The 26969-nt window shown below is 43.1% G+C and overlaps 1 protein-coding gene across 1 annotated transcript in view; it reads right to left on the reverse strand.

Annotated features, from left to right (window-relative positions):
• Nucleotides 1-11784: 11784 nt before the first annotated feature.
• pamr1b (peptidase domain containing associated with muscle regeneration 1b) overlaps nt 11785-26969 on the reverse strand; it is a 33215-nt gene continuing 18030 nt past the window's right edge. Inside the window, exons 5-14 of the mRNA XM_080761815.1 lie at nt 23416-23633; nt 22994-23101; nt 18359-18532; nt 17801-17992; nt 16507-17415; nt 16215-16397; nt 15948-16014; nt 15256-15482; nt 14618-14976; nt 11785-12911 (exon numbers count right to left, since the gene is read on the reverse strand). Of these exons, the coding sequence (XP_080617941.1) occupies nt 12336-12911; nt 14618-14976; nt 15256-15482; nt 15948-16014; nt 16215-16397; nt 16507-17415; nt 17801-17992; nt 18359-18532; nt 22994-23101; nt 23416-23633 (3013 nt within the window). The 3' untranslated portion in view covers nt 11785-12335. The remainder of the gene's footprint in view (nt 12912-14617; nt 14977-15255; nt 15483-15947; nt 16015-16214; nt 16398-16506; nt 17416-17800; nt 17993-18358; nt 18533-22993; nt 23102-23415; nt 23634-26969) is intronic.

Genomic DNA, 26969 nt, shown 5'->3' on the forward strand with positions numbered 1-26969 from the left:
AAATACTATGTGAATTGGCAAACAATTAGCTATGTCTCCATATACAGTACCTACTCACCTACAGTGCTATTAGTCTCAACATAAACAACTTGCGGAAGTGACACATCCGCTGGCTATTTGTCTGAGAGTTGAGAAGTTGAGAACCAAAGAGTTGAGAAGTTGAAAGTTGATGATGAATAGACAAACTCACTTGACCTTCAACCACACAGATGCTGCAAGCCACAACACATTGGTTTACCAAGTTGTCTGCATTGTCAAAGTCTTGGGTCGTGTTGGCCCTTGTCTACCCCTTTCAAGAAGCATTTTGTGCATGATAAGAATTCCCCTTGGGTCCATCTATATGCTGTGGCATGTTTGACTCCTTTGACAGGCTGTACAGATCACCATTTCCCAAACAGTTTGTCGGGACCATTTCTGGGTCGTGGGTCCATTTTTATGGGTTGCGACTTGCGAGTAAATATCCCCTTTATTGATCCCCCCCAAATCATTAATTAAAAGCAAATTAAGACATTTTTCTAAATAATGACAAAATAAGTACCCAAAATCAAAGAAATTCCATAAATCCGAAAACAAATGTTTATGAAGTGAAAATAGCCGATCTACGTGTTGCAGCAACGCATTGTGAGCTTGTAGATTTGCTATTTCCACTAGTTTGGGTCCCAGGCTAAAAAGTTTAGGAACCACTGCGGCATAATTGAAGGACATTCAGATACTTTATGTTCGGCTGCTATTCATCTTGGTATTCTAATACATATCTTTGCTCTGGATTTCCTCTTCAGCAGTCTTAAGTCATGTTGGTCCTTGTCTACCCCATTCAAGAAGCACGTTATATGATATGCATGAGAAATGTTATCCCTGAGTCTGAGTCTGAGTCTGTCTACTGTACATGCTGTCGCATGCTAGTCTGAAACGGCTCTGGCCCTGATGTTACTGTATATCTACTGGAGAGATATACCAAGCATGGTACAGTAGTTACCCAAATGTCAGTGGAACTCTAGAGCCAGACTGGATAAGCGGCCTCAGCCTGCAAAGCGAACTAATCCCAGTCTAGTCAGGATACTGCTCCTTCATAGCCTGGTCTTTACAATGACCATGTAGATGTAGCCCCTATCCAATCCAGCTTATCAAAAGCAGTCAAAGTATTTGAAGATTTGCATGTATACAGGGCATTTGAACACTTATTGTTCTGATGACTGACCCCCCATTCCAAAGCGCCAGCGCTCGCCCAGCAGTCTGCTGTCACCCAGGTGGATGCATGCACGCGACCTCACCCTCAGGCGTCTTACTGGTTTAACCTATTTGTTAACTTATTGGCCCTTTGGAAAGCTTCTCTATAAAATGTTGATTGTATCTGCAGCCTTTTCAACTTCACATCTTCGAACATAAATATTATAAAATAAAATATCGGGTAAAAGCGATTATTTTTTAGTATCAGTTTGATACAGATGCGATATTACTGGTACCAAATATAATATATGGCCGATATATTGTGCATATGCTAAATAATGCAATGCAATATTATGCATTATTACATGGCTTGGTTGAATGCTTGATTCTGATTGGTCAATCGCTTAATTCAGCGGTGAGTTATCTCATGATAATGACCACTCCGCTGTATAACAGACCACTGCCTAATCAAACCCTCTGAGCACCAGCTGCGTGGCTGCGCCCCGCTTGATTTACTGCTGTTTCCAACATGACAGCCATGTAAACACACACACACACACACACACACACACACACACACTAGTGACACACAATGTCATTTACAGCTAAACATTGCTCTCAAAAATGTTTTTGAAAATATTTGAGAAAGAAATAGACGAAGCAGTACCCGAAAATGGATTTGATTTGATCAACTCACTTCCTTGTTTTCCGACAGTGCTGCAGCTGGCAAGACGCAGCCAGCCCGAACTTATGGAATACTTTTTTTGTTGTGCTTTGGGTCAATGTATTAATTTATGTTAGCCATGTAATAAAGCGGGATAATATCTGGCTAGCTTGTCATTGTCGGGATATAATTCACTTTCAGGGAGTTTAACCTCCAGACAATGTCCACCTAGCCAGATTACATATACCCACTGAGTTTAATAGATGATGCAGTTATATTATCTGTGAAGGGGTTTCAAAAGTATTGTCAAATATTATACATATACACATGTAGGCAGTATTCTGGGTAGAAATCAGGGTGACTGTGATGCACCGTCCTGACCCTGAAATTAAAGGTACATTAACCCTGTTCCTAATGGGGCATGGGCCACTGGCAATGGCCTCATATAGGAGCAATCAGAGGATATGGGTCTGTTATTACAATAAAGGAGAGTAATAAAGCTGGCAAGTCCCTGTAAATGCCCCTGGGAGGACTACAGAGAGAGGAGGTTCAGTGGGGGAAGGGGTCAGTCCAATATTGAGCTGCATGTTAAACCTGAGATGGAACAGTGACAACAGCATTTAGACCCAAAGGGGAATCAATGTGGGGGATGGTCTACTATAGGTCTAGCGCAGGCCAATGGTTCTCATGTATTAGTCCCCCCATTTGAAAATATGTGTGCCATAACCTGCTAATACTTTTAAAATCTCCACATAATTATTTTTGGTTAGGCCCAATTGTTTCCAGGGGTGGCTGATAAGTGGGTGAAAAGGGCTTGCTTACCTTTTAGAATAAAGATGAGAAATTATTATTATTGTGTGACATGTGTCATCATGGCATGCCTCTTTCTGGACTAAGCTCTCAGGGCTGTGAGGTCATTGACTTTTGACCAATTAAGTACACCTACTTGTGTGCATGTGCATGCTTTGAACAATGGCTGCCTGCGTGCAGATGAACAGGATCTTTGGAGGAAAACAACCATTGAAGTGAAAGAGACTGCGGAGCAGTGGGGACAGACAGGACATGCACACTATCGTTCACATTATGTTAAAATAACACAAAGTCGTACATTTTGTGTAACTTGGTTTCAACAGGACTAACATCAAGTGTAGAACAAGAACAAGAACAAAAACAAGAAATGGGAAAATAAAATAAATAAATAAAAATAAATCAATTTCCGTATTTTATTTTGAAAATCAACTGAACGAAATGTAGCCTACACAGATCGTTTTTGTTTCACATGCTTGCTTTTTGGACACTGCTTGCGCTTGGCCCCAACAACAAAACGGGGTTGAACATTTTGAAACATGAAGGCAAGGCACATGACGTCACATTGGAAACGGGAGAAGTCAAGCATGTGAGCTTCTCTTACAAAGGTAGGTTCAAGCAAAGCTATAATATAAAGTAAACCTCTTAAAATTACACATTCCCTTTTCAGTAGGTTATTGTTATTATACAGATACAGTAGGCTACACTATCTCTTCTGTGACGGTTTGCTCATGTGGTTAGCAAAGAGTTTTAATTTGTTGCAAAACAGTGGTAAAACAGTTCAACACGTAGGCTACCTTGGTTTCTGGCTAGCTTTGTCGGTGAGAGAATAAAGAATTGTAGCTATTGCAGTTACCCTTTTTTAGTCTATATGCACCAGATAATCCGCTCCCGATCATAAAGACGAAAAGGAATGCTGCCCAGGCTAATGTTCCCCAGGTTAGGTTATGTTCCCCGTTTACAACAATAAACCCTTAACCCTAATCCTAATTGGATCAGACTTTGAAGATATGGGGACTTTGTAGGCCAACATCAGTGTTTTGTTTTGTACTCATGTCATGACAATCATGAGGGGCAGATGCAAATGTGTATAATATGTCATTGTGCAATGTTTTGTTGTTGTAGGGTAACGTTATCTAGTGTAGTTATTATATTGTGTAGTAATTCATGGAGACTTTTTAATGTACCGGTACTTGTATTTATATTGTATGTTCATTTATGTATTTATTGTGCTATTTATTGAATCCACAGATTTAGAATACAATACACCCTTCTTAAATTGATTGAAATATTTAACAGTTTGCAGAATGACAGTACAATTCAAGCACAACTCAATACAAAGACTGTTAACTGTGAGTGGTTGCCTTTTGAATGGTAGGCCTATAGTCCAGGCTGGTATAGTCCAGGCTGGCTTGGTAGCTGAGCATAAAAGGCTGGCATTGCCAGTTGACTGAGGTCTGTTGAGGGGCAGAGCTATAGGCTATATTATATAATGTGCTTGTCCTGTTTTGTATGTTCAATGGTGGATAAATACACCTGTTGGTTGCAACCTACGATTTGGCTCTTTACTGATTCCAGACAAAAAGACGGTTATCCTCACAGACAGACAGACAGAGATGCTCATTTTTGCATGAGGCCATTCTTGGCACTTGCTATAACAATAGGCCTGCCCTATAGTAGTGCCATTGGGGCACATACGTTGGTCCGTGCGTTGCTGGTTAAGACACATGTGAAGCCGGTTAAGACTCACCCTTCCCTGTGATGTTTGGGGTAGGGTGTCGGACTAATGCCTGTCGGACTCCAAACACATGCACTCTGTGCCATTGCTGTACCTTGGTATGCTGTTAAAACAGTAGCGTGAAAGATGGGTAGAGAATATAATGAATTTGTCAACCCACTCACCCACAATCACCACCAGCCGCAGGCTGTTTCTATCCTTTTTTCTTTATCATTTGCTCTTAGCTATCCTCTCACATCTCACGAAAAACTACAAAATGAAGTGCACATGATTTTTACCAGCTTGATTTAAAGGGACATTTCACCCCTGGCAGAAACTGCAGTCAATCATGTTAATATAGTAGATAACAGTAGCACAATTTGAAATTTGCACCCTATGTCCAGAGTCAGACAAATAGTCTGTGTGTTTGACTAGGGTTGACTGAATTCTTGCTGAGTTCCTACATTGACCATAATGCTTTGCTGCACTGCTCCTGCTTGTGGAGAGCATAGAAATATAAAGATAGACACCTCTTCCGGCTCTGGGGCGCATTTTCCCAACATTCCCTGCAAAGCATAGCAGAAGCATGTCAAGCTTCCGCGTGTGTAATGGAAGTCCCGGAATATACTCGCTGTGCTTGGCCAGTAGTCAGTGTCACTTGGGCAGCGCCTAAGCCTTCAGTGCTTCCCCATTCAGTATTTAAGTCCGACGTCATTTTGTAGTGCTACGTTATGTCCGGATCCAAGTGGCACCAGCTCCCGTCAACTCATTGTAAATAGCATATCTAAACGCGTTAATCTTTGAAGGTTAAAACGGGTCTTAATGCTTCCAACTCGAGTATAATTATTAATGTTTTGTACAAATGTCCATGACAACAAAAATATATGATGTGGAGACAATAAAGACTATTATTATCATTATTATTGAAGGTCGCAAACTGGCAAACGGTCCATTTGCTCAGTAAAACATTTCAGGGGCAGGCTTGAGTATGTTAAATCTAGTTTGCATTAATGAGGATTTAGTTGACACAATAAAATAAAATGGCGATAGTATTCCATGTGGGGCAGACGCCCTGTCACCGCCAGATTTGGGAGAGCAGCGCAGCTTTGTTGTTGCGAGGAAAGCGGTAAAATGAGATTTTCGTGGTTGTTTTCGTCTCAGATTTAGTCCGACGGAGCGTCACAGTATAACTCTATGGGGACACAAAAGCGACACAAAAGTAGGACTCGGAAGTATCTCAGGCTAAAATACTGAATGGCACTTCCGCTTGACTTCCTGCCTTCAATCAAGGAAGCTCTGAGAAGGAAGCTACCCGGAAGTTTGGCAGAATGCACTGGAGTCAATGAGAGCTCAGTGACCAGCTCATGAACAAACATTATTTATGAATGACTGAGACCTTTTGTAAAGTAATCACTTCTGGAAAATAACAGAAGACATGTAAGTGTAACACATTATTGTCTGGTGTGTTGCTTTTCGACATGTGTACACTGTAATTTTATATAGGTATGGTATCTAAAGAGCACAACATAACTTTCTGAACGTACCAAGTATTACGTGGCCACTTCTCTTCCTTCTCAAAGCTTCCTTGCCTTCCAATGAACTGCAGCAGCCAATGAGGCATCTATTTCTGAGTGGTGCTAACCCAGGGGCGTCAAACTGAACTTGGGGCGAGGGCCGCATTGGTCAAAAGGTCACTTGATGGGGGCCACAACCAGTTGCGGAAGCATGCTCGATGTCTCAGTCAGTCACTGCTAGAATATATATATATATATATATATATATATATATATATATATATATATATATATTCTACTGTAATTAATAAACAATGCAATAAGGATCCCCAATAAAACATTTGAAAGTAAAACATTTCAATTTGAAGTAAAGACATTACTACATTACTTGTCTACCTGTTTACATCTGCTAATATGCAAAATATCTGCAGTTTCTGTTCAGTCATGTCTGTGTCTCTCTGTGTCTGTATGACTAAGCACGGAAGTACCTTTCTTTCACCACCAAATGTCACTGTTGCACAGCGCCACACACACACACACACACACACACACACACACACACACACACACACACACACACACACAGTATTCTCAGATCTACAAGCTCACAGTACAGTACAGTACTACTGTATGAAGAACAGTACAGTATAGTACTACAAACTTTTACAAAGTACAGTACACTACACTACAGTACTACGAAGTACCTATTTCATAGGTGAGTATTTCCGCGTACCCCTCACCAACCGTAATTCAAAAACTATTAATGCACCCCTCACCAACCTTAATCTAAAAACTATTAACGACCCCTCACCAACCTTAATCTAAAAACTATTAACGTACCCCTCACCAACCTAAATCCAAAAACTATTAACGACCCCTCACCAACCTTAATCTAAAAACTATTAACGACCCCTCACCAACCTTAATCTAAAAACTATTAACGACCCCTCACCAACCTTAATCTAAAAACTATTAACGACCCCTCACCAACCTTAATCTAAAAACTATTAACGTACCCCTCACCAACCTAAATCCAAAAACTATTAACGCATCCCTCACCAACCTTAATCCATGGGGTTTTGTGTTTGTATTAGAAGGTGATGTTCCGCCCGCACGGGTGGCACTTTCCTTGGCTACTACTAGTAGGGCGGGGGCTTCGCCCTACTAGTAGTGAAGTACAGTACCAACAGCAACACTCACTTCAGACCGGTCTGATTTTATTAATATCTATGGTGGAGAGGGGGAGGGCTGTTTTACTGAGACAAGTAGTCCAGCCATGAAGGACGTGAGACCAGTGTCTATGAAATGGACATAATTGAAATATTAAATATTAAAATATCTAAAAACACATATTACAGACATAACGATGACGGTGTTATCACCATAGATGAAAAATAGATGCCTCATTGGCCACTCAAGTGACTACTGGCCAATCACAGCGTGTCTTTTCCGGGCCGTGACGTGCAGTGAGCTTGTAGATTGTCTCTTTTATGCACACGACACCGTTGTACCACAGTCCACGAAGTAGGTATTATTACTTTGGTTGGCTTATTATTGTTTTCAGAACGTCGTTCTTGTTTAATGGGTACCAGTCATTCAAGCTGGTATAATATGACTCGGACTGTGTAATATTTTTTTCTTCTAAAACCTACTTGTAAATGTGACAATAAAGGCTTTGTCCGATTCTGAGCTATTTAGCAATTTCTTAAAAGTAGTATAGTTTAACCACTTTTCTCTTCAGAGTGACTGCACCTCACTTCTCTCCTTGTATCCCTTCTGTAACATTTATTTTAATATCTATTTAGAGATATCTTGGCCAATTGTTACTTTTTTTGTTACTTTGTAACTTGTTTAGTTTTTGTTAGTTTTTTCTTTCTTGACCACAAATGTTAAGAATGTTATTTAGATAGATAAATCAGACATCATAAAAAAGTCCTAATGTCTTAGTTATGTAGATATAGGTCAGCAGGGTTTACAGATCCCCTGATCTTCCACAACACTAACTTGTGTGTATGTTGCATGCTCTCATTCTCTATAGCTCTGTCACCCCCCCCTCCCCCTCCTCTCTGTCATTATCCCCCTCTCTTTCAGTTTGTTCTCAGTAACCCGAATTCATTATGGTCTTTCCGTGGCTGTGGCAGTCAAATAAATGCTGCCTTAATAAATCACATTGTCACCATAGCCTTTGCAACCCCAGTAACAGACCTGCATATGAAAGAGTGATGCTCGTGAAATCCCCAGCCCCCCCCCCCCCCCCCCCCCCCCCCACACACACACACGCAGCAAGATTGCACTGGATTTTTCCCCCTGTGCGCAAATATAGTACAGTGTGTGTATGTGAATGAATGCACTCCAATTGTATATGGGCCATGCATGCAGGCCAACGACAGAATAATATCTCTGCTCTATTTGGTGCCTAAAGCTTCTCATCATGATTCATGGGGCAGATGGGAGCAGAGGATGATGGGTAGCTGAGGGCATATAATGGGTGGAAAATGGGGGAGGGTTGTCAGGTGAGCAATGTAAAACGCATTGGAGTATAGCCTACCTGTGACTGAGGAACAGAATGCAAATGGCGTCAGTGTTGACTCCAATCCCCGGAACATCAAACAAGCGGAGTCTTAGTCTTAGAATCTCGAAAACCCAGAACTTAATCAAGAGGCTCATGTGATATTTTGAAAAAAATAATTTGGGGGAAATTAATGTAAGGATAGTTATTGAATTTTTTAACTTTCTCTTTTAATGACACGCCCATTGCCAAAATGGGGCAATGGCATAACGACCTAAAGCACTTCCATACTGTTGCTGGTGCCAGCCTGGCTGTTCTGGCTGGGAAACTGGTGTGGGAAACATAGGCCTACAGGTCCGACGTGAAATACCTCACCCTGCCGCCTCTATTCTGTGAACTGAACTCTGGAGCTTTCATGGTGGCGTTTTTCTCAGCATTGTTCAGGTACTTTACCCGAGGCTAGATCTTCATTCCCTGCCAGTCAGGTTTTGGGACGAGTGTTATCCATTTCTCTATTGATGCTGCCCTGTGAGCTAACAAGGGCCTGAGAACAGGCCTTTGCCCAGACCATGAGGACAGAACTGTCTCCTCTGGGACTTTTGAGTACTAAGCGAAGCTCTTATTCATTGTCAGCAAATGTGTGAAAGAACATAAACAGCCTTTTTAATTGATCTAGCTTCTGTAGAATATTAAAATGGTTAAACGGTATACACTGTACCAACAGTTTGCTGCTTGTACAATGTACATGTATGAAGTGACATGTTTCTAATACAATGCTAGTGTGGAAAAATCTCCCAACCTGAATTATATTCTAAACTAGGAAAGCGAAAAAATCATGTTTTGCCAAGAAACAGTGACATTTGTTGCATGTGTGACACCAACCCTATGGGTTTAAGTGCAATCACCTTTAACTGTTGTTTAGAGGCCCACTTGTGGGATTCCAATTCGGATGAGATTATTATAATTTTTTGCAAAAGACCTAACACAAACTCTGGAATTGAATCGTAACCAATTGGAATGGAATATGAAAATATGGACAGGCAGAAAGTCACGTGAGTGGAAAAAACATAATTGGCTGTTCCAGCCTGCCGGAGATAATATATTACTTATTATATATATATAATATAATAAGTTAACGAAGAGTGACAACAGTTTCTAATCCAAAGAGTGTATTGCCCCCTTGGAAATCAGGCCGACTAACTAAAAGAGTGCGTGTTTGTGTGTTTCCCCATTCTTCTATAGGGTTAGGGTTACACATTATAAAAGGACATTTGAATATTGTTGAAATGTTCTTTTATAATGTGTTTTGTTATTAATGTTTTATGTAAAGCACCTTGACTTGCCTTCTTTATTGAATTGTTGGAATTAATTTGCATTGCAGGTTGATTTTCATAGTATACAGTGATTAAATAAACAGAATCCAATGGCGTCCTTTAAACTCAATCTAACTATGGTTTGCTTTTGAAAATGGTCAGCATTATGTCAAGTATACAGTGAGTTATAGTCAATAATCTAAACTTGATAAACACACAGGTTCACAGTTCTTTAGCCCCTTTTAGAGAGCAGGCCTACAGTAGGCTATACTTCACAAAAACAAACATTGCTTCACTTGCTTGCATATACTGTTACTATTTCATGTTGATTACATGCATTTCTTTTTGAGTTAGGGTATTAATTATTGTTAATACTCCAGCTCAGTTAGCATTGCAGGCAGCATAATGTCTATCCCAACATGAATCCCATTAAAATGTAATGAAGTTATGTTACAGTGAACACATTTACCAGATTTGTTAAGGCCCATTAATCATCTAATATAAGAGAGGTGGAGTAAATAATTACCATATTAACCATAGTGCATTCTCTACCACTTTAGAGAAATGAAAGTAAGGTGGAATCAATGAATACAATGAAAGCGAGAAGGAGAACGACTGCAAGCTTGTCTGAGGCATTGCTCAATGGTATGGATGGAAGCCCTCAGCTCTGAACTCGGTAGAATCTTCACCTGGCTCGCTGACAACAAACTTTCTTTACACAAAACTGAATCCATTCTCTTTGGATCAAATGGTAATCTCAGCTAGGCAGACGGCTTCTCAGTTAAAGTAGATGACAATATTATCACACAAAGACGACTGTGGCTCAGGAGGTAGAGCAGGTCGGCCAATGATCCATGGGTCGGCGGTTCGAATCCCGGTTCCTCCTGTCTACCTGTCGAAGTGTCCTTGGGCAAGACACTGAACCCCAAATTGCACCTGATGTGCTGGTTGGTACCTTGCATGGCTTCCGCCGCAATCGGTGTATGAATGGGTGAATGTAATGCACAATCTATGTAAAGCGCCTTGGATAAAAGGCGCTATATAAATGCACAATTTACCATTTACCAAAGATGAAATTACCTACAGCCTCACCCCCCATCTCTTTCCCATTTTGATAGGCTGGAATGGCTTAGGGTTGACAACAGAGTACAGCATCTTGCAGTTGGTCTCGTCTACAAGATTGGTTACACCACCCATGTACCTGTCTAAATACTTCCTTAATGTCAACAAAGTCCACACTCTCAATACCAAACCACGTGCAACCCAGATTCAGCTCAAACAAGGGATTAAATCCATTTAGCTCCTATGCCAATAAAAAGTGGACGCCCTACCAACAGCCATTAAGACATGTGAATCCCTTGACTCCTTCAAAACCGCTCTCAAAGAGCATCTACGTACGGCTGCAATTCGAAACTGGCCACTGTAAATTAAGTCTGAGCTTCCCCACCCCTTTCGCCCCATACTGTACATGTTTTCCCCCCTTTTTTTACTTTATTTATATGATGAAGTGTATATTAGTACATCTTTAATGTTCTGATATATTGAAAATGGTGGACCCTGTTGCTTAATCATGGATATTCCACAAAGCCACAAAGTAACAGTTTTTGTATTGACTTGTGCTTTTGTTTGCAATTCTACCCATTCTGCATACTGTGGAATACAAATATCAATCAATCAAAGCAAAAGGTGGCTTTGCTTGTAGTAGCAATAATTTGCTTCTATACTGCCCCCTTGTGATTGTCAAACAAACTGCAATCCGTCCCATCAATATACAGCTGAGCACACCCCCTCAATGAATAAAGGAGGTAATGTAATTAATGTTCTCACAGGATTGGGAATTGATTCGCGAATATGTTAAAATGATTGCAATTGCACTGTCTTGACCTCAATTAATTCACACCTTTCCGGAGAAATGGAAGCTAAGCTCGGGCCATTAATGTGGTTTTGATTTGCATATCAAATATCAGTTTTTCTTCTCTCATGTTAACATTAACATTAAATGTAATGATTTATCCCTGGCTGCACCGAGTGCATGATTGCTGAGAGCGCAGTGAGTCACACTGATGAATAATACCCACAGCTCAACCAGAGTCTTTACACACACCCAGCATTATCTTTTATTTAAAGCACCATGACTTTCTGTCCTGTACAATATGTACATCGTATGAATAGATAGAATAATACAGTACATCGTATATACATATAGTTACATACCAATGAATGGAATGCAAACCATCGCCATCCAGAGAACTTTCAAGTGTTAAACTGGTTTTCTGGTTGTTTTCAAGTGTAGTAATAGTCCCAAGTCAAAACACCTGTGTACACTGAAGTGGTCTGCCAAGGGAAGGGTTGTGCCCAATACAATGCATATTAGTGTGCCCTGCAGTTAACCACTTTAACCCTGGCGCTTCTATTTTTGACATGTCATTAAAAATGGCCAGCTACTTTCGCTATTCGTTGTATGTTAAAGCACATGGGACTTGGGACATAAGTGGTTGAGCACTATGCTGTCCAGTGTTGCATCTGCTTGTGTGTGTGTGTGTGTGTGTGGGGGGGGAGGGGTAATGAAGAGGTATGAAGGAAATCAAATGTTTTGGAACGTGAAAGAAAGAGGTTGACTTGTGAATGTGACAGTAGGGTTTCTCTACTTCATGTTGCTCTCTATCCAGTCTTTGAAGTTAGCTGTGTGTGTGTACACCGTGTAGAGCTCCGGGTTACACTCCCCGTCCTCATAGCCAAAGCTCACAAGGCCCAGCATTGTCCAACGCCCCTTGTTGTCCCCCTGTCTCCCTGCAGAGCCGACAGAGGGCCCCTGCTTGTCTCTGGTGGAGTCCGTGGAGATCCCTGGCAGAATGAGGACACCCCCGGTGTCGGAGGGACAGATATTGGACGGGCTGTATTCGGGCTTCTGGCTGGCGCAGAGCATGTTGTCTGTAACGCTGACCGGCATGCCGTTGCGAGCGTACTGCTGCTCGCATGGCACCACGTCGGTGAGGTGCACGACCCCGACCCGGGCTCTCTCGTCAGCCCCCAGGGCTGCCAGAGGGGACCAGCCCATCACGAGGCCTTGCACATTGGTCACCTCGCCTCCCTGGACGTCCGGGAGGCAGAGAGGGAGGACCCGCTCCCCGATCCGGGCCTTGTCCAGGAGCTTGATCACAGCGATGTCGGAATCCAGAATCAGGGGGTCGTAGTTGGGGTGGACGGCCACAGACGCCACCTAAAGGAGAAGCAGCAAGACACAGGCAGGGTAAGAAACAAACATGTGGTGGGGAAAGAACGGAATGGTGTGATATACGAAAGGGAACACAGTCAAATCCCTGGTGTTCATTTAAATGTATTAACTATTAACACTTAATGGAAACAAATTAACCCGTAAGGTTCAATTGTTTCCATTTGTAGTTGAGATTGTTACACACTGGGAACGTGAAGAATAAAATAGTCAGTTGATTTTTCACTAAAATTAAATTATTCCTCGTCCACACACAGGTTGATGCGTTTATGTGGCTTTATTGCCACATGGTTTAATATTTGCGTTCTGTGTGGATGTACTCAAATGAAACAACAGTTTCACTTCGGACAAATTCATAGCACAGAGAGGAAAAAATGCTACGGGTGTTTAATGACCTTTTAAATAATTAATTTATTCATGCATAGTAAATAACAGTTTTGACTGAAGATAGGTTTTGGATAATTAATGAATGAATTGAATAAAGAGACCCAGTGGCAAACAGCAGGGTGGCAGGATGGAACATGTTGTAAAGACTTTTACTGTCCAATACAACACAATGATGTACAGTGTACCCATGGAGCCCTACTTAACACATTATTCAAAAGGGAAGTAAGTGTGATTTCCTCCCTGTTGTTCTTTGTTTAAAGGGACACTTCACCCTTTTTGCAAAAAAAATATATGTTAATGACGTTTAGGAGCTTTAGAACACTTTCCTGGGGGTCTTTATGTGTGTAATATGTGGTTTTAGATATTTTAGATTGTAGCAGTGAGCCTGTTGTCTCTGATGTCATGGACACTGGGCTCACTTCCTTCCTGGACTACATGTTGTCTCAGTAAGACAGCTCTCCCCCCTATCCACAAGGAGGAGCAGTGCACCAAAGAATTATGGGAATTGTAGTCCAGGAAGGTAGTGAGACATCAGAGACAACAGGCTCACTGCTACAATCTAAAATATCTAAAACCACATATTACACACATAAATACCCCCAGGAAAGTGATCTAAAGCTTCTAAACGTCATTAACATATATTTTTTTGCAAAAAGGGTGAAGTGTCCCTTTAATGAAATGTATACAGTATGTATTCCATATACAGATGGTTGACAAATTAAAGGAAATAAACAGAATAAATGAATGGAGAAACGTAAGGAATGCAGATGCCAACAGGTGTACTGTTAAAGAATGCTCAACAGTCTAGTGTTTCAATAGAAACAGAATCTATAGGATAGAGTGCAGTTCAGCAAAAAAACATGTGCTGGTCTACAGAGATGTGGGAAAAAAGTGATATGGTCAGATGAGTAATCTTCCGCCATATACTGTACCAAGAGAACGGCATAGGACTGAATGCTTGACCTTACAGTGAGGGCCAACAAGGGGGAGTTGCACCTGCTCTCCCGCACCGTACAAGGAATCCCAGCAGGACTGCTCTAAGCGCTGAGCGGCATGTGGCCACGGGCATTGTGCAAATGTGGGTTTCCTTGTTGCAAGCTTAACCAACAGAGGTCCAGAATATGTGTTGGATAAGTTGGATAACCTCGGTCAACGACAGATGTCTGGGTGATATTATGTCTTTCTGTCTCTGTCTTGTCTACATATTAACAGTACACATAGCATATCCATATCCATCAACATCAAGTGGCCTATCTATATCATAACATCATATTTACAGATTATAAGAGACGCCACCGCTATCTTACCCTAAGGTGTTGGATGCCTTTGGCCTCCCTGAGGTCATGGCGATAGGTCTTCCCCATCACTACTTTCATCTGATGTGCACCCAGCGGGTAGCCCTTCCCCAGCTCTGTCACGCAGTGAGCTGCCACCACCACACTCCTCTGGTTCACCAGCGCCCCGCTGCACACCAGATGCCAGTCGGAGGCCTGGTCTTGGAGCTTGGTTCCCGCTTCACCGCCCTTCTTCAGGGACCCTGCCAGGGTGGCTGCCTTGGTCACCTTGGTCCCAGGGCCGTTGCCGGAGCGGCGGTAGATGGCAGCCAGCCAAGGCCACTGAGCTTCTGCTGCTTTCTCTGGGTCAAAGGTTGAATGCTTCCCACACACTGTCATGCAGGAAGTGCAAAGGCAAGGGAAGGAAGGGTGACATAAGACATTCACTAAATTGAGTCAACACTTGGCAAGCAAAAGGAGCTGTGGTTGTGTGTGTGCTGTGCGTGTGCGCGCGCGCGTGTGTGCGTGTGTGTGTGTGTGTGTGTGTGCCCTTGCAGGCGTTTGTGTGCATTTGTGTCTTTGCATGCGTGTGCGAAATTGCATTGTGTAGAGCATTTTTCACCCTTTTTATAATGGCCTAAGATTAACTAGTAATCCTCTGCTGCCCTCACCAGGTGAACAGGAGACATGACGCCCACTCCATTTCCCTGTCTTAAGGCAGGTGCGACGTGCACTGCCCGAATGCTGGTAATAAGGAGAGGCACACTCATACTCAATGTGTGTGTACAGCTGGTGGAAACCCTGGGGCAGCTGGGGGTGTACTGGAGGGCTTCTGGTGGGACTGTCTGACTGGAACTCTCTGGCACGCTCAGAGTAAAACTTGTGGACCGGGGTCTTCCTGAGAGAACAAAGAAGATGCAGGTAAACGTTTTTACTTATATTTGTTTTATCTACACCAAATGCCTTAGCCGAAAATAACAGAGATACTATTGCCAATCTATTTTTAGCGAATGTTCCCTCCAGAATAGGGATGCTGGGGTTCAAGTGTGGTGAAATGCAAATATCTGAAAAACCAACTGGATGACACAACAATGTAAACTTGAATCCATGAAAGAAATATTATTGGATGCATACCTTTTTTATAGGTGCTTGCTTGCATGTGTGATGATAGCTACACTGTGTAATTTATAAATGCATTGCAAGGAAGTAATAATAAGGTGATACTGTAGCTGGAAGATAACAATCAGAGTTATATAGTAATTATGATATACAGTATTATGGTGTGAGGATCTTGAGGTTCCTACAGTATGCAAACAGTTATTTAATTGTCCAAATTATAGCTCCTACTGGGTACAGTACATACCTGGATGGTACCTGAGGGGGCAAGACTCTTTGTCTAACCAGTTCTGACACTTTAGGCTCCCGACAGGCTGAAAACACACACACACACACACACACACACACAAAATCTCCAATTAATGCCGGCTGCGGGTCAACTGCTAAAGGGGTAATTGGACTCATGCAGGCGCTAATGGACATACAACACAGACATAAGTGTTATATATAGTGTCACCGTAGCACACATAAAGCCCTCTAACCAGCATAAGAAGTATTATTGCAGACAGTATACCTCTCACACAAACGGGCTGTCTGCCACTCCAGGTACCATTTGGCTGGCAGGTTCGATGAGCGTTACCACTGAGGGCATAGGAGTGATTACAGGAGAATGCCACCGTCGCTGGCCCTGGCCCTGGCCCTGGCACGGGCTGATAATAGCCTTGATATAGAGGAGGGATGGGTGGACAGATCTTGTCTTGGGGAACATGATATGGGGAAAATAGAGTTAGGACGGACGAGCACTATTCATTTTCACAAATTATGGTCATGCAATGTGTACCCGTTGATGGTCCAGTGAGTCTTACCATCGACACTTTGATTGCGTTCTTTCTCTTTCTCCTCCTCCTCGAGTTCCTCCTTTGTTTTTACGTCCGAGTCCGTTCCCGCCTCACCTGACGTTTTTTCCCGCTTGCCTTCCGTTGATTCTTTGTTCGTTGTTTTCTCTGTTGGCTTATTTGTCTCCTCGCCTCCTGCCCTGTATGGCGTGAATCGCGTGTTGTTGCGTAGAGATGGAATGACCGGCCTCCCCAGCTCAGGAATCTTTATCGTATGGTTCCCCCGCTCAATGTTATTGCGATCAGTCGTGTCCGTCTTGTTCTCGCTCAGCTTGTGCTCAAATATCTCCACTGCATTCTCTCGCTCGGATGGGACCGTCTCCTTGGTGTCATTTGGGCCGACTTTCTCCCCATCTTTGCTTTGGTCCACCTGCTCTCCTTTTCTCTCCTTCTCTTCTTGCCCCTTCTTGTCTCTTATCACCACTATTTCCGGGAACTTTCCTATCTCCTGAATGCCATCTTTGCCTCCCTTGGCATCCGGCCTGCCATCCTCTTCTGATGTCCTCTCTGGCAGCCTTGGCACCTTGGGGGCTTTCTTTTCAAGAGTGTCTAGGCTGTTGTCTGTGTCTTTGGTGGCCACTTTATCATTGCTACCTTCTGTCGGTTTTTCCACGCCAGCGTTTCCTTCTTCAGTGTTGCCTACTTTATCGTCACCCTCTCTCGGTGCTTCCACCACAATAACATCTATAGACGTATCGCTACCATCCACTGTTGTTGTATTTTTGTAGCTAATGTCTTTGTCTTTACCACCCACGCTGTCTTTGCCTCCCGCTGTGTTCTCTTGGTCGTTATCTTTGCTATCTTTGTCTCCCCCTGTGTCGGTTGTTCTTTCCGTTGCTTTGCCTTTGTCCCTTTCTGGTTCAGCGAGTGTGTTATTCACTGCGATGGGGGGAGACAGACATAAAAAAGAGATCATTATTGAATGGCCAGTAAACAGCTCAATGATGCTTTTGTTCTAGAAAGCACTAGACATGGTGAATGAATGGGGGCAGGGATTGACTCATCTGTACTGAGTGACTGAGTCATTATGTAACTATCAAATTTAAGCTTCAATATTCACACTGCTGCTGTGTTAATGACAAGAGCAAAAGCCTGTCACGCTCTGTTTAGAATTGACCGCAGTCATCCGTTTCCCCCGCACCTGCTGCTGACCACTATTCAACACTCCATTTCCCATAACTGCACCCACCCCCCCACCGGGCCAGCTGACCACTATTCAACACTCCATTTCCCATAACTGCACCCACCCCCATGTGGACCTGACCTTTGACACAGGTGGATGGAGCCCCGCTCCAGGTGCTGTTGGGCAGGCATGTTCTCTGTGAGGTCCCGCTGAGTTTATACGGCCGGTAGCACAGGTACTGGAGAGCGATGATGACATCATTGGGCCCAAAGACCAGGAAGTGGTCCCCATGCGCTGGCTTGGGTGGGAGGGTGCACGGCCTCTCCACTGGCACTGGAGAGGAAGACAGAGACAATGAGACTTGAGTGGGAGGGTGCACGGCCTCTCCACTGGCACTGGAGAGGACGACGGAGACAATGCTGGCTTGTAAACGATGTAACTGTGTATGTTTCCACTTATTAAACCACCCCTGGATAGAGTCTGGTATTCGTTGATGCAGAAATTAGATGCACATGGTTGTGTGTATAAAAGTGTGCGTGTGCATGCGTGCCGTGCACGTGCATGCATGTTTATGTGTGTATCCTAATTACACTAATTCTGAACAGATTAATCAAAAGAATGCCAACATCACTGTAACTGCTCGCAAAAGAGCTTACTGTAAAATCATACAATTTATACTTAATAAATAGATTCTCTTACCACACTGGGGAGCTGGAGCACTCCAGGTGCCGTCCTGGAGGCAGATGGCTGTACGAATGCCCCCCCGCAGCTCAAACCCGGGGTCACAGCGGAAGGTTATCCGTGCCCCCGAGTGCTGAAATAGCCCCTCTGTGGAGCCATGGGTGGGCACTGGAGGCCTGCGGCATCCCACCACTGAGTGGAGACACAGACACGGACACAAGTCAGGTGGGAACATGTTAACATCCCACCACTGAGCGGAGACACAGACACAAGTCAGGTGGGAACATGTAAACATCCCACCACTGAGCGGAGACACAGACACAGACAGTCAGGTGGGAACATGTTAACATCCCACCACTGAGCGGAGACACAGACACAGACAGTCAGGTGGGAACATGTTAACATCCCACCACTGAGCTGAGGCACAGACACAGTCAGGTGGGAACATGTTAACATCCCACCACTGAGCGGAGACACAGACAGTCAGGTGGGAACATGTTAACATCCCACCACTGAGCGGAGACACAGACACAGACAGTCAGGTGGGAACATGTTAACATCCCACCACTGAGCTGAGACACAGACACAAGTCAGGTGGGAATATGTTAACATCCCACCACTGAGCGGAGACACAGACACAGACAGTCAGGTGGGAACATGTTAACATCCCACCACTGAGCTGAGACACAGACACAGACAGTCAGGTGGGAACATGTTAACATCCCACCACTGAGCTGAGACACAGACACAGACAGTCAGGTGGGAACATGTTAACATCCCACCACTGAGCTGAGACACAGACACAGACAGTCAGGTGGGAACATGTTAACATCCCACCACTGAGCGGAGACACAGACACAGACAGTCAGGTGGGAACATGTTAACATCCCACCACTGAGCTGAGACACAGACACAAGTCAGGTGGGAACATGTTAACATCCCACCACTGAGCTGAGACACAGACACAAGTCAACTCGTGTTCTTGAGTATTAACGTTAGTTAAAAGAATGCAGGGTCATGAACTCGGATTTAGTCTGTAAACAATCTGATTATGGGCACATTTAAAGGACCACTTCACCACTGTTCAACCTATCTTCACTAATAATCATGAAAAAATTGCGCAATCTTTTTCTACTCGTTCTGTGTCTCATAGGAGGGCTGTGGGCAGTTCAGAAACCGTCCTCCAGTGACATCATCGATGGGGAATACAAGCTAATAGAAACTGCAGGCTTTCTAGTCCTGAAAAGTTGCAATGCGAAAATGGAAGCCATCGTTCTCACGATAATGAAAATCTAAACATTTATGTAAAAAAAAACTTGTTTAAAAATAAATCTGCCTAATGATGATGTCACTGGAGGACGGTTTCTAAACTGCCCACAGCCCTCCTACTGTATGAGACACAGACTGAGTAGAAAAGAATCGTGCCATTTTATCATGATTATTAGTGAGAACCTATTATATGAAGATGGGTTGAAAAGTGGTGAAGTGGTCCTTTAAGGCTTCTGTTTAATACACAGTGTGTGGAAGACTGGAAGTGTCATCTACCTCCTCCAACTCAACAACAATACAAGACCACACACCTGAACGGGTTCACTGTAGGGCTGCAGACAGTCAAGTATACACTCTCAAGACATATTTTGTCTCAGCTTCCAAACTCATTAGTCTGACTTGTAATTGCCTCTTTAGAATGCCCAGAGCTTCATAAACGGCAGCCGGTTACTGGCTCATTAATTAATAATTTCACCCGTCTTGGTAAAGTGTGAACAGCTCACAAGGTGACAAAACATGTGGCTTGTAACTGAGGAAGAAATAGATTTCTTGCAGTAAAAGAGTTTTGGTCGAACTGTTCAATTTTCCACTGCTATAAAAGCTGTATTGTGATTAAGTGAGTACGTTGGTGCAGAGACTGGTAATGTGGGTATGGAACACTTCTAATTCTTTAGACAATAACAAACTGAAACACTAATAACACATGTTGGATCACACACTCTTCCCTCTCTGGTAAGGAATGAGGTAATAGTAACAAAAGTGAAATGGCGCGCGCACACACACACAGACACACACACACACACACACACACAACACACACAACACACACACACACACACACACACACACACACACACACACACACACACACACACACACACACATATATGGATGCTACAATAATGATGCCATTTGTAGTGAAGCAATTCCTTTTGCAGTTTTGTTGTATTGTTGTGTTTAAGTTGGGCCTGAACCGTGCATTTCTCTGTCTGTGGTTGCACAGCTCCGAATCCACACAACCCTCCCTATAATCACAGTCCTTCCTTCCAGCATCTCTCGGTCCCTTTTGGGACAGGGAATGTGTTTGGTCATCCGAAAAGAAAGAAAGAAAAATGGACCTCCTGTTAAATGGGGGGAATAAATGCTTGTGGACACTTTTGAATTTGTCTGTCCACAAAACCTGTGTGCTGCCGTCTGCTTCACTCTCCACATATTGAGAGGAGTCCAAAGACATGAGGTTGGAATGCTAATAAGCTTTGAATAATGACACAATCATTAATTCATTATTACCTCAGTGCCTTTGGAACTTTTAAGTACTTTGCACTCCTGAAAAAAAGATTGATTGGGCCACAGAATAGATTAAAGTTAAATGCAGGCAGAGAGAGATTATATGCTTTTTAGAGATTATACTACTATGCTACTATATTTTTTGTACAAAATGTACTTTTAATGGCAGATATTGGAGATGCTGAAACATATTTATAATTATCTGGCTGGCTCTGGTGGAGAAATGCAAAGAAAATGTACACTAAGCCAAAATTATACTTGTTTGGACAGAAAATAGCCAATCTAGATTGGCTATTTTCATTGGGTGACGGCAGCATGCAACTAAGTATAAATCACCCTTTATGCCCCAACATGATCACCATGAAACGAGCAGCTGAGACATTCCTCTGGGGGCAAGCGGATGCACACAGGGAGCACAGAGTGGAATTCCTGCCTTGCTTTTTTTTTTACAGGCATCTCCTCCGATGGAAAGGCTGGCTTGTGTTATAGAAGCAGAATTGTTTCACCATCAGTTTTATAGACTCAAATTTACCCTTGAAACCGAAGCCACCAGGAAAAAAAAGAGAGTACGTCTGTTTTTGCAGGGGCCTCTGGGAGGTGTAGCGGGCATAGAAACACAAGCCCAGGTCCAGCCACCCATAAATAAAAGACCTTGCGGACCTATGGAAGTCACTCCCGGCACACCCTCTCGCAATACTGAAAACCCAAACCAACCTGAACCCTAACATTTCCAAAACACAATTAAGTGTCCATTTGGGTAAATTTATAGGCTACCTAGCTCTTCCTAATTGTCTTTTACTTAAGTCAGACCCTGTTAAGCTATCTTCAGAACTTTAATTATATTGTAAAAAAAAGTATGTAGCACTGATTACACTTTTTTGTTATTTCATTGCTTTTATTGCTCCCTTTTAAACGGAATACTTCACCTATTGCAATTTTAACGTTGACATTGGCACAGAGACAAATTCCATGTACAATACAATTGTACATTTGAAAGTGTCAAAACATAGGCACTTACATAATGTACAGTGTGTCTGCTTTGTTTCATATCAGACAGGCTATGTTCGTCAGGTGGTCGATTTGAGTCATGATTCATCTGTTAATACAGACAACACATATATTTGCCAAATAGCAGATTGGCTGCAGACATAGATGAGGCTGCTCTGGAAAGGAGAAGGCAGCTGGCCTGAAACCAGTCCAAACCACAGAGCTCTCTGTCCCATGTGATGGTGAATCACTGTCTGCCAGTTTTAACAGGGAACAGTGCTAAAGAGCATCCAGGGAAGAAGTCAGATGCACCATTCATTGCTTCTGGATGAGCTCATTATGTGGACTGCACGTGTACCTGATGATATTAAGATCTGGTCAGCATCACCAGACATCTTGTTCTGATGTCTTTCTGCGAGTGCAATTTATTTGTATTTATTATTATTATTATTGATATTTTTATTATTATTAAATACAAAAATGTTGGGTCCCACCGGCCCAATGGATAATATGGCACTGGTAACACTGTCTCTGTCTGAAATTATGGTGCTGTAAACTGCAGTTCAACGATCCAAACTTGTAAAAAGAAAAATTATAATAATTGCGCTGCCCCCCATCAAGGAGGTAAATAGTGCATTTATATAGCGCCTTTATCCAAGGCGCTTTACATAGATTGTGAGGAGTAGGGGGGGCCCCCCGAAAATCAGGCTTTGCCTAGGGCCCATTCGGATGTTAACACAGCCCTGCTTGGAGACCAACGGTTCCCGAGCCATGTGGCCCATACTGTAGGTCAGGAGCCTATATCTTCTATTTCTGTAGCGTGATGCGGCTTGATGCACTATAGACTAGTAGCCTACATCCCCAAGCTATGATGTACATCTACACCCCCTGGACATGGCACTAGCATGTCGCAGGGACTTATCCCCAAAGACAACCCTTGATGCTGAGTGCCAATAGCAGGGAAGCATTGGGTCCCATTATGACCCGGCAGGGGGATTGAACCCCGCCTCCCAAGCTCTAGGTGGACACTCTAACCACAAGGCCACTGAGCTGGCACTATCATAGCCATAACGAATTGTCACACAACACAAGTTAGTTACTGATACCCACCATTCTCACACCTATCGCCCGTGTAGCCAGCCAGACAGGCACAGTGGTACGTGTAGGACGTGTCCAGGACACAAGTGCCATCATGGAGACAAGGAGAAGAGCTGCATGCTGCAATGACAGATAGATTAGATTCATTTGATTGATTGATTATTAACACATATAGTTATATAGTCTACATAGACAATCTATCCCCAGTAGTGTTGGTAAATAAAATCCATTTTGTTGCATTTGTAACAATCGCCACCGTTTAATAGCAGCTTGCATTTGTGATTGCAAGAATTGAAACATCAACTGCAATTAATGTATACACAGAATTACCCTCTGTTTTAATGTAACTCTTGTACACTGTTGGAGTTAAATGGGTGAATTAACTGTAGACTACAGTAGAGCAAGTGAAAAGAAGTATGGCGTATGTACTGTACCTGAGCTCTCCTGGAACGTGGCAAAGAAGCCATCAAAGTTCTTGTAACTGTCAGACACAAAAAGGATGTGAAGGCTGTTGCCCGAGCTCTGGATCGGCGCCGGCCTCTCATTGCCACAAAACCGACCGATCACACGTGAGTTAATGCTATCGCCGTCTCGTACTTCCACGTAGTCGTAGCGACAAGAGTGGTCATACTCCAGGCTCAGCATCATGAACCTAAAAGTGGAAATAATAGGGGGGAAAAGTTTCAAACATAATGATGAATACAACATGAATGCAACACAGCATGCCTTTTGCATGGGTCATTATCCTTGCCAGGAGGCCAGAACGGCCGAGGGCGAGGAATTATATTTTCACTTCTGTGAGTCTGTCTGTCTGTGAACCAGTAGAGGTGTACATTAAATTGGCACTGCCCTCAAAATTCAATTTGATTATGATTTTAGAGGTAGTAGGATGAGAATTGGGTGGGAGGGAGGGGTGACGAAAGCAGGAAGAGAGGGAGAACCGTGGGTTTGATGGGCTTTATATACAGGTGGAGGTGACCTGATTGGAGGTGGCTTGATAGGAGGTGGAGGTAGCTGTGTTGGAGGTGTGGTCCTGCTCCTGAACTTCAGCTATGAGCTCCATAAATGGCAAAATTTCCATCAGTCAATACAAGCAGTCAGATATAATGAACAACATATTTTATTTAGTAGTCTGAAAACCACCTCTTCAGACTCCATTTTAGCCATTAACACTTGCCATAGCACTTGCCCTAGCCTCAACGACCTTACAGGCGTATGCAAAGGCTCAACGTATGTCAATTGCACCCTATAGTGTACGCATAGTTTTATTATATAGATATTCCACTGTTAGATGGTAGGTTCTTAGCTTGCTTATGATTCTTATAGAGGGACAGACAGTAGGCTGACAGGAAATGGGGGAGAGAGATGGGGGAGTGACATGCAGTAAAGGCCATCGGGATCGGGAGTCGAGCCTGCGGCACACTGCCAGACTCGGGCTACCGGCCAAGGTGCCTGGACTGCTGAGCCACGGCCCAGGCCTTGATGACTATTTCTATGTAATTGATGGATTACCATGTGAAAGGCTATATTATTTTTTTTACTTATATTGACCCTATAAACAATTTAGTATTATTTAGTATATGTAAGGTTTTGCACACTCAAATGGTATACCTCGTGAGATAATCCCCACATAGCCTACAACAACTTCTGTGAACAGACTTCAATGTAGTAGCTTTTCATAAATTATATTTGTACTGTATTGCTGTACTGTACAGCTGTCTGCTGTCATGAAAGTTTATAGTTAGAGAAATTCAAAGTCCAGCCGTCTGCTGTGGAAAATTCTGGGAGGAAAACAGAAACGGGGCAAGTCATCTTGTTACCGAACTGAGTGGTGCAACTCCCCTCTCCCCCTGCCCCCCCCCTCTCTCTCTCTCGCTCTCTCTCTCTCTCTCTCTCTCTCTCAGTAGGAGGCAACAGTGCAGCACTATCTCTCTCTCTCTCTGTTTCTGGCACAACAGCACCACTTTTGCCCCTACTGGTACTCATAGTCACATAGTGGTACTCATAGTCACATAGGTTAAGACATTGCTGTTCCTTGCTAATACAATGACATAGTAGGAAAACAGTTAACACATTTCCTGTCTTATTCCACAAGCCAAAAAGGAAACCTTTATTTTCCATACCAAACATCACAGTTTTTCACACAGGCTTAACTTAGGTGGAATATGGCGTAAACAATATGTTGTAACATGATGAATTTTCAGAAATACCCTTGGTTTTCCTGGACTATGAGAAGGTGCACCTGGGTTTCCTGGCAGTGCCATGATAGCTGGCTCCATATGACACTCTGGGTGCTTTGCAGCCAGCAAGCAAGTAATGACCAATAACCACAGCTACTGAATATGTTAATAGCACTGGCATGCAATTTGGACCCACTACAGTGAATAAAACTCACTGTGGTGTTGTGTGGCATTTAATTCACTCCAATATTACATGCATGAAAGGTTGGTGAGTTCTTTTTTGGTTAACTTGCCAGCTTAGTAAGAGAATATTCGTCATATTTTCAGCAATAAAAGTCAAGGCACAAAAAAGTCAAGTCTGGAGATTGAGGAAACGGGCGTCAACTCTATGAATAAGTCAGTTGAGCAATAGCATAGTTAAGAGTCGGTAGTGCTGTCGCCTCACAGCTAGAAGGCCCTGGGTTCGATTCCCGCTGGGGACGCTGTGGGCGCTGGGGGAGTGTTCTCTCCTCCACATCATCATTCATCAGTGCCCATACCCGAGGCGGGGTTGGCGAAAGGGCCTTTCTGTGTGGAGTTTGCATGTTCTCCCCGTGTGTAGGGTCACAAAAGAATATGCAGTAATCCTGGTCTCTAAACTACCTCCCCCTGGCCAGCCGGGGCACCTGATGGAGGGGAAAGGAACTGGTCGGAATAACGTGTTCCTTCCACGCGCTACGTCCGGCCGGGACAACTCCCCCTGTCAGGTGAAATGAAGCAGCTTGGACTACTCATGCATAGAAGGAAACATGAGGTCAGTCCGCTGCCCCCCCCCCCCCCCCCAGGTTGGCAGAGGAAGTGTAGCGCCTAGGATTACATTAGATAATAGACACTGGGTGAAAGAATGTGTTGCAAAATCGTGGAATAATTTAGTATAAGAAAATAGCATGGTTAAGAATATCTAAGCACAGAGTGACTATAGTTATAAAGAATTATGAAGAAGCATGTTAAAGCTACTGGAAAACATACAAAAACAAATAGAAAGCCAAGGAATATTCACTCTCACCTAAAGTAGTTCATACTGTGTACAGGGAATGCTATGTATTATTCATTTAAAAAAACTAGATTTGAGACTGCAAATGGTAACAAGAAATTGTGATTACATTGCTCTGCATTGGCATTCTCAGAAAATCCTAGGAGCTTTACCACACTTTATTGTTTTCTTTGTACACAATTTGCAGTTACCTTTTGTTAACAAGGGTTCATGGCATTTGCTCTTATTGTAAATTTCTCTCTAAATTGCTCTCGATTAGAGTATCTGCTAAATGGCTAAATTGTAAATTGCAATGAGATGTTTGGTTTCATTGGAATGCTGCCAGCTGGATTCCACGTCAGAGAATGAGGAAGTCTGTGTGCACTGTGCAGAGCATGTACACAAGAAACAAGAAAAATACTTCTACCTGCAGTACAGCAGAATAATGTTTTTGGATAGACATTGAAAGGGAAACAAAGGATGCATGTGGGTATTACTGTATACTCGTTTAGGCTATAGAGAGAAGGCTTTAACACCAAGTATGACACCATATAATAAGTAGAACCTTGACATTTGATCCTTGTCAGTTGTCACTATATCATCAGTAAATGGTAAATGCATACTGTACCTACAGACTAAAGTATACTAGGCATACTACCAGCATGATACCAAGTCTTGTAGTTCTATCAAAGACAGACCCTCGGGTCAAGTCGGCCTAGGCCCTAATGAGAAGAACTAATGCTAGGTTTTAGTCTCTAGCAGCTCCCACTGTGCTTGTAATTTGGTAAATATTTTG

This window comes from Protomyctophum bolini (genome assembly GCF_963924005.1).
Source record: "Protomyctophum bolini genome assembly, chromosome: 4".
NCBI classification, from domain to species: domain Eukaryota; kingdom Metazoa; phylum Chordata; class Actinopteri; order Myctophiformes; family Myctophidae; genus Protomyctophum; species Protomyctophum bolini.